Source organism: Oryx dammah, unplaced genomic scaffold (assembly GCF_014754425.2).
Source record: "Oryx dammah isolate SB20612 unplaced genomic scaffold, SCBI_Odam_1.1 HiC_scaffold_3, whole genome shotgun sequence".
Taxonomy (NCBI): domain Eukaryota; kingdom Metazoa; phylum Chordata; class Mammalia; order Artiodactyla; family Bovidae; genus Oryx; species Oryx dammah.
In genome coordinates, this window is record NW_024070187.1 from 24,090,045 (window position 1) to 24,098,757 (window position 8,713).

Here is an 8,713-nt window from a genome sequence, read left to right on the forward strand (position 1 = left end):
ACCGCCACTATGGAGATTCTGTTAAAAAAAAAAAAAAACTAGGAATAAAACTACCAACTAAAGGTTTTGTTTAGTTTCTTGGCAAACTCCCCTTCATTCAAGCTGCTGGCTCTCTGGAGCCAGGTCTAATTAGAAGAGTAACAGGCTCACCCTTCTCCCGGAGAAAACGCATTAGTCATAGATGAAACGCTAGGAAGGTGCCGAGAAGACCCCAGGCTGGGGAGCCTCGGATGCGGGAAGGCAAGCTAGAGCTGACCGCGTGCGGGAAAGGAGAGTACAGAAACCTTGGGACGCGAAGCGAATTAGAATTAATTCCGTCAGAGGCCAGCACTGAGTGCATAAATGGTGCCCGTTGAACAGCTAAACATATTTAAGTACAGTGTTCGGCATGTCAGAGCAAAGACTCGGGTCACGGTCATAGACAAAGTCAGAAAGCTTCCCGCTTCCCCGGGACAGAACCTCACCAAGGCCATCAGGAGCGTGAGTGCGTGTGCACACGCTTGGGGAGAGGGGTCGCACCCAAGAATCCAGGTTGGTGGCGGAGGCGAGCGATCAGTTTGGGGCGAGTCGTGCACCCAGGATTGCACTCGTGGTGACCCGTGGCCCACCCAAAAAACAACAGGTGTCAACCCTACCGCAAACTTTTCCTTAACTCCCAGCGGCTCGCCTGGGGCTGCTGGAAGTGTGCGGGTGGAGATGCAACCTGACCCCGGGGAGGCGGGGCGCGGGCCCGGGGCGGGGCGGTGCAGGTGGGCGGGCCGGGGCCGGGTGAGGAGGCTGGGCATATAAAATGCTCGCAGCCCCCGCGGCGATGCAGCTTAGTGGAGCCTGAACCGGCGGGGCAGGGAACGAGCAAGGTGCCGGTGGCTGCCTGGGCCCGCAGGTCACTGAGCCCCCGAGGGAGGGGGTTCCTGAAGACCGGGCCGGCCTCGATTTACCCGCTGCTGGACCAGCGAGCACGTCGGCCCGGGCGCACCCCCAGCAAGTGAGGCCGGGACTGCCTGGGTGGGAGGAATGGGGGCGGGGGCTCCGCTCCTCTGGGCTCAGGGGTGAGCTCCGCGGCGCGAATCGGTTCCGAGTTTTGCCAACTTTGAGTTAGTTGAAGATTGTGGCTGTTAGTTGGCGTCTTTGCTCCCAGGGTTTTGTGAACCTGAGTTGCAGAGGCCGATTCCACCCCTTTGGAAAATGAATGCCTCGCCTTGTTCGCTCCGGGGACGCTGGGCATTTTAGGAACTCCTGCACGTCTTGCTTGCTTTTGCAAATCTGTCCTTCTTGCCTCCTTTTTCTAGCGCCCCGGACAGGCCGTTCCGCCCCGCGAGGGAAACACAGCCGTTGACCATGGTTGCAACTGGCAGCTTGAGCAGTAAGAACCCGGCCAGCATTTCAGAGTTGCTGGACCATGGCTTCCACCCGGGGAGCCTGCTAAATGGTGAGTTTCCCAACCGCCTACCTCTCTTCCCTCCAAAGGCCTCATTCCCTGGATGGATTGAGATTAGCGGGCAAGCCGTGTGGACCCTCTCCTTGAATTTTGGAGATGCGATAAAATCCATCTTAAAGAGATTCTTTAAAACAGCATCTTCTGTCTATGATAGAATTCGAAAGAAGCAAAAAATAAAATCCCAAGGGCTACCTGGTCTAGTCTGTGGCCGATAGACTCCTTGGGATTAAAAACTATACAGGCCCCTACCCTACATGGTTGTGAAGTTATGGTGAATTTTAAGTATACAGTTATGTGTGTTTTGACAGATGTATTCACCTGTGTAAGTAGTACCATCACCTTCTGCCCCCAAAGCCCCACATACCCATTTGCTCTACCCACTCTACCTCTCCCCTGTCTCCAGGGAAACACTGATCTGCTTTTTGTCACTATAGATTATTTTTATCTCTAGAACTACATGCAAATGGAGCGTGTAATATGTACTCTTTGTATCTGGTTTCTTTCCCACCGCCTAATGATTTTGAGATCCATTCCATGCTGTTGATTCTATCAGTATGTGTTCATTTTGGTTGCTGAGTAGTATTCTATTTGTGGATATACCTATTATTTCATTTTCTAATGCCAAAGGGAAGCTTTAAAACTGCAGTGATGCTGGACATATTGTCTTGTAATTTTAAACAACAGTGTCTAAATTAACATGCTGTGCTGCCACTAAGAATCTGTGTGGACGTAGATCAATTGCTTAAGATTGTTGGGCCTTCCTCATTTAGAAGGTGAAGTGGTTGATGATCTAATTTTATAAGCCAAAGCTCTAAAATTCTCTGTCTTCAACATAGATTTTTTTTTAAAAAAAGAGCCTTATAATTTGGAGTGCATTTGTTTTATTTATTAAAAAAAACAAAAACACACAGTGATCTAAGTGTATAGGTTATGTCGCAGCCAACAAAGATGCAGAAGGCTTCAGGCAGGGAGCCCACAGGGCATCTGCCTGTGACCTGCTCAGTTGACTGCGTGTGTGGTGTGGCATCCTGCCAAGGGGTAGGATTAATTTGGAAGGTAGGTGACCAAATGCAGAGCTATCTCTTTTCCTTTGAGCAAATCTAATTTTGTTTTCCTAGGACTATTTTGTTTTGCTTGGCTCAAAAAAAAAAAAACCCACCCAGCCAGTTATAAATATCCTTGCGAACCTCAGAAGTCTTCTCTGTGGGCAATTTTTAATCTAAGAGGTTGAAGCTAAAATTGGGATCTACAGGTTATTCCAGTAAAGACTTTTAAAGAAAACACAAATTTAATTGATGTTTAATATAGCTCATCATCAAGGTCATTTTAAGTTCATCACTAAAGAATAATAGCAAAAAAAAAAAGTTTTACAAGAATAAATAAATGAATTCTTAGAAAGTAATAATCCTTAGTCCAAAAATATTATTAACATTTTTAGTCCAAACTTAATGCATAGTCTCTATAAAGGGAAACTTGAAACCCCCCATAAGCAAATCAGGAAGCAAGATAGAAAAGAAAATCACTAGTATTCTAAAATAGCCATGAATAGATTTGGTTACATAGTCTTTAAGATTGTGTGTGTGTACTCACATGTAAGTTTATTAAAAAATGGTTATAGGCTACCTACCCTATTTATCAAAACCTTTATTTCATAGATGAACTTTCAGTGTCAGGTCAGTTGATTTGCTTTGTTACTCAGAAAGTTAACAGCAAAGTGAGATCAAATGACTTCCAAACAAATGTTAGAACAAGTAGATCTGATAGATAGAAATAAACAGTGTTGCCAAATCTGGGTGTGTTTTTCCTGCTCCTGGGTTTGTTTGTTTGTTTGTTTTAATCTTAAACTTCCATTTTCCACAGATTTTGACTACTGGGATTATGTTGTTCCTGAGCCCAACCTCAATGAGGTGGTATTTGAGGAGACAACTTGCCAGAGTTTGGTTAAAATGCTGGAGAACTGTCTGTCCAAATCTAAGCACACCAAACTTGGCTGCTCCAGAGTCCTTGTTCCTGAGAAACTGACCCAGAGGATTGCTCAAGACGTCCTGAGACTTTCCTCCACAGAGCCCTGTGGTCTGCGGGGCTGTGTTATGCACGTGAACTTGGAAATTGAAAATGTATGTAAAAAGCTGGATAGGATTGTGTGTGATTCTAGCGTGGTGCCCACCTTTGAGCTCACCCTGGTGTTTAAGCAGGAGAACTGCTCATGGACGAGCTTCAGGGATTTTTTCTTTAGTCGAGGTCGCTTCTCCTCTGGCCTCAGGCGAACTCTGATCCTGAGCTCAGGATTCCGACTTGTTAAGAAAAAGCTTTACTCTTTGATTGGCACAACAGTCATTGAAGAGTGCTAAAAGGGAAGCACTTGAAAGAGTCCTTTTTATGATTGGGTAATAAAAACTTCACAGCCGCCCAAAGTCATTGTAGCTTGCCTTGCCTGCTCTCCGCAAGGCACACCAAACTGAAATCATCTTCCTTATGTTTCATATTCACAGCCATCCCAGCTGAAGGGCTTATTTGGGGCTATTGAGAAATGACCAGTACATTGTCTGCATTTACCACAGTTTTTATAAAATGGAATGGAATAGAATAAGAAAAGAAGCAATACACTTTAGTTTTTTATTTGACTCCACAAGTTTTCCAGGTAGTCTTGCTAATAGACTGTAGAAACCCACTTTGCCTAGTTTGATTTTCATATGGCTTTTTTTCTATAAGTTTTCAGTATGATCCTCTCAATCACAGAATCTTATATGAATGCTTTTTAGCCCATCGAAATTTCCAAAAGCCCATACTACACATTTCCTGCCCCTACTCAGATTTGAAGAGTTCTTATACAGGAGGATAAAATTAATCAAGTGGGTGAGCTTAATTAGATCCTAACTTCATGCAAAAGTGAATAAGGAATCTTACATTGAGAACAGAGTTACAAACTGCTGTTTCTTTGCATCCTCTCCACTCTTCTGTTTCAAAGAGATGGCAAAAACTTGAGCTACCATTTCAGTAACCACAGTATTGTTTTAAATAATATGGTACAATACCTGCTCAGTTTTTCTAGTTCATAAGTATTTATCTTTAAACTAGGAAAATGGAAAATGCTGATTTTTTTGCATGTAGTTGATTCCTCTTCTATTGAGTGAGTGGTGAGTGTATACAAGGATAAGTGAGTTCAGGTTCCTTTCTCATTCACTTGATAATCTAGCTTCATTTTACTTTTACATATACTTAATCTCAGATATCACCATCTCAACATATCAGTGTTATCTCATCCTTGGCCTTTCCTGGGAACTGAAGGAAACTTCCTTAACCTGAAACTTCAAAGATAGCTGCACACCATTACTTTTAATTTTTAAGATGGGCCTATTTACAAGGTCTCCTTTGGCTATGGATATCTGGGCTTCCCAGGTGGTACTAGTGGTAAAGAACCCACCTGCCAATGCTTAAGACATAAAAGACTTGAGTTTAATCCCTGGATTGGGAAGATCTCCTGGAGGAGGGCATGGCAACCCACTCCAGTATTCTTGCCTGGAGAATCCCATGGACAGAAGAGCCTGGAAGCCTACAGTCCATGGGGTCACACAGAATTGGACATTACCAAAGCGACTTGGTGCACACACACATCTGGTTTATAGTACAGACCAGAGAATGAAAATTGTGATCTGGATAACCAGTGCATGCACACCCAGCTTTCTTCATCCTTGGACACCTGTCTCAAGGGAACAATAAAAGCCTTTATTTTTTTTCTCTTGTTCCAACTAGCTAGATCTTTATCTTTTGACGCTAAGGAGAAAGCATAGCCTCCACATTATAATGTTCGTTCAGGAAGACCTTCACATCCTTGCTGTCGGTCGTGGATAAGGAGCTTATTTCGATCTCCTGCCCAAGCTATTGGCAGGACTTTACATACCTGAGGCCAGCATTGTAGGGACCGTGGCTTCATCCTGCTGCTGCTAAGTCGCCTCAGTCATGTCCAACTCTGTGCAACCCCATAGACAGCAGCCCACCAGGCTCCCCCGTCCCTGGGATTCTCCAGGCAAGAACACTGGAGTGGGTTGCCATTACCTTCTCCAGCTTCATCCTAGTGTAATTCAAAAGCCGGTGTGGTCCTGTTTCTAATCCCATAAATGATCTAAAATTTCACTATTCAAATCAGCAAGTGTTCCAACAAACGGAACTCTTCAAGTGCTTGGAAAGATAGTACAAAGCGAATCTTACCAGACTGGGCCAAGATCAGTTGAGTTGGTATTGCATGTCTGTTATTGCCTAGGGCTCTGAAGGTCATTGTGATTCTGTGGGTGAGGAATCTGGCCTGCATGTAGAATTGTTGTCCTTTTCCCACTAACAGTTGTCTTTGACCCTCTTGTCTTTTATACTCACAAAATAGTGATGGCTTTATAGAGACCATTAAATTAATATTCCTGTTAAAGGAAATTAAGTTTGTCAATTTTGACAATAAAGTAGCATATATTTTTAATTCTCTTGTCCACTTTGTTTTTTCTGAGTTATGCAATGATCACCTTAAAATATATTTGACAGTATTTGAGGGAAGCTTTTAGAACAAGTATTTATCTCCATTTGACAAAGGCTATTTGTACCCTTCATTATAACATTCTAGTTGTAAATTGCATGTGCTTATGTGTCAGACTTTATTTTGGGGGGCTCCAAAATCACTGCAGATGGTGATTGCAGCCGTGAAATTAAAAGACGCTTACTCCTTGGAAGAAAAGTTATGACCAACCTAGATAGCATATTCAAAAGCAGAGACATTACTTTGCTAATAAAGGTCCGTCTGGTCAAGGCTGTGGTTTTTCCAGTGGTCTGTATGGATGTGAGAGTTGGACTGTGAAGAAAGCTGAGCGCCAAAGAATTGATGCTTTTGAACTGTGGTGTTGGGGAAGACTCTTGAGAGTCCCTTGGACTGCAAGGAGATCCAACCAGTCCATTCTGAAGGAGATCAGCCCTGGGATTTCTTTGGAAGGAATGATGCTAAAGCTGAAACTCCAATACTCTGGCCACCTCATGCAAAGAGTTGACTCATTGGAAAAGACCCTGATGCTGGGAGGGATTGGGGTCAGGAGAAGGGGATGACAGAGGATGAGATGGCTGGATGGCATCACCGACTGGATGAACATGAGTTTGAACTCCGGGAGTTGGTGATGGACAGGGAGGCCTGGCGTGCTTCGATTCATGGGGTCGCAAAGAGTCGGACACAACTAAGCAACTGAACTGGCTAGTGTATCAAAGAGTCATTCACGTCATAGTTTTTCAAATACAATAATACTTTTCACTGGAAGACATTAATAATTTAAGCTCCTTTGGCTACTGTCATAAAAAAAAAAAAAAAAAAAAACTCACTGTGTATAGGCTTTTTCTGTAGTTTTCCTAATACCCGGATACAAATACGTCAGATGGTAAGACCAGTATATATTTTAATTTTTACCAGAATATCCTATTAGAGCAACGTATCTCTACTTCCACAATTATTCATCAATTTGAATTTTTAATCTTGTCCACCTATCTTTTCTGTCTTCTCAAATATGTGTTATTAGTTCGGGTTTCTCACACTATATAACCCACATTTAATAAGACTTGCTTTCTAGGCTGCCTAACTGTTCGAGGTGCTTTACATAAACCATCTCATTTACTCCTCATATCAGCCCTATGGAATGAGATCATTATCATCTCCATCTTATGGCTAAATGAGCAGACACAGAGAGGTTAAGTAACTTGCCCAACACACCAAAGTTATGCAAGAGAGCCAAGGTATAAAACCAAGCTGCTTTGTGGAGTCCTCTGGTGGTCCAGTGGCTGGTCAGGGAGCTGGATCCCATGTGTCACAGCTAAGAGTTCAAAAGTCCCAACTGAAAGATCCCCACAGGCTGTAACTAGAGATGATTCTGTGTGCCACAATTAAGATGAATTGCAGACAAAAAAAAAAAAAAGCTGGTTTCAAGCTGTGCTCATAATGCTGCTTCCAACTGCTCTAGGCACCATAGACATCTTATCTGTAATCAGTGAAGGACTATAAAAACAACATCAGAAACATTTGCCCTTAAGTTCAAAGAATTCTTAATGTGATTTCTTTTCAGGTAGAAAAGAATGAGGAAACTCCTGACAGTATTCACCATTCATTGGAACAGAACTGTGCCTAGAATAAAAATCCTAAATATTTGAAAGACATGCGTTTCAATCCTGGCACCGTTACACCCGTTTTTTGCAGTTGACCTGGTTACTTTCTCACGTACCTTCATGCACTTGGGTCTCAATTGTCTGTATCGGTTTAAACAAGTGATAATAAAAACAAACGTCCAAGGCACATTAGTAGCAGATGAGGAGGGAGAGATACACGAAGATGTACCAGGAGGAGGATCATGGGATGTTTAAAATCCCAGACTCCTGGCTAGACTCTGCTATTGATTATGGACTCACAGTGCTCTACTGGGTCCTCCACACCTGGCACAAACTCAAAATGAGACTATGAAGCATCTTGGGAGAAACTTGGGGCCAGCTGTGGAAGTCATGTATATAACTTCTGTCTACGTTCCCTATAGAACTCAGTCATAAATGGCCTCATTCAACTGCAAGAGAGACTGGGAAATGTGGTATCACAGTATGCCCAGAAGGAAATAGGCTTGAACTGAAAACAGAATTTCTGCTACACAGAAAGTGATGAGTTAGTCTATAAAACAATAGAGAGCCCAGACACAGACCTACACATATGTATTTGCAAAGCTGATTTGTAACAGAGTTGGCACTTTAGATCAATGAGCAAATAAATGATGGTGTATTCCAATAAGGGGAGCTATAATAATTATCTATGTGAAAAAAAAAAGAAATTGAATGCATATATGGCAAGCATGAAAATCAATTCCAGGTTGATTAAATAATTAAATGTGAAAGGGAAACTTTTAGATGACAATATATTTTTATGATTTTGAAGTAGAAAAGGATTTCTTAAGATTCAAAGAAATCCTTCAAACTTTTTGTCTATCACATAACACTAAAAAAGAATAAAAATATAAGTCATGAATTGAAAGTATCTTGATACTATACATATAACTGAAAAGAGGTAGTAGCTAGAATGTTAAGAATTATTTCAAAGAAAATAGAAAACAACTACTCAAAAAAAAAAGTATCTGCAAAATTTGAATGGCACTCTACAGAAAAGGAAACCTATACAGTAATAAACATATGAAAAGATGCTTAACCTAATTAGGGAAATCCAACTTAAAAGCACAATAAAAAAAAAAAAAAGCACAAGACACCAATGTATACACATCG

General features: G+C 42.2%; 1 protein-coding gene across 1 annotated transcript; it reads left to right on the forward strand.

Moving 5' to 3' along the window:
• Positions 1 to 812: 812 nt before the first annotated feature.
• DDIT4L (DNA damage inducible transcript 4 like) lies at positions 813 to 5,906 on the forward strand. Its single transcript, XM_040237789.1, has 3 exons — positions 813 to 985; positions 1,290 to 1,429; positions 3,299 to 5,906. Exons 2-3 carry the CDS (start codon positions 1,339 to 1,341, stop codon positions 3,787 to 3,789), a joined length of 582 nt encoding a protein of 193 aa, XP_040093723.1. The 5' UTR covers positions 813 to 985; positions 1,290 to 1,338; the 3' UTR covers positions 3,790 to 5,906.
• The last annotated feature ends 2,807 nt before the right edge of the window (positions 5,907 to 8,713 follow it).

Excerpts from the sequence above, each read along its gene's own strand:
- DDIT4L (XM_040237789.1), top strand. The coding sequence starts at position 1,339 with ATGGTTGCAACTGGCAGCTTGAGCAGTAAGAACCCGGCCAGCATTTCA. Across the intron at positions 1,430-3,298 it reads CCCGGGGAGCCTGCTAAATG|ATTTTGACTACTGGGATTAT; the intron begins GTGAGTTTCCCA and ends CATTTTCCACAG.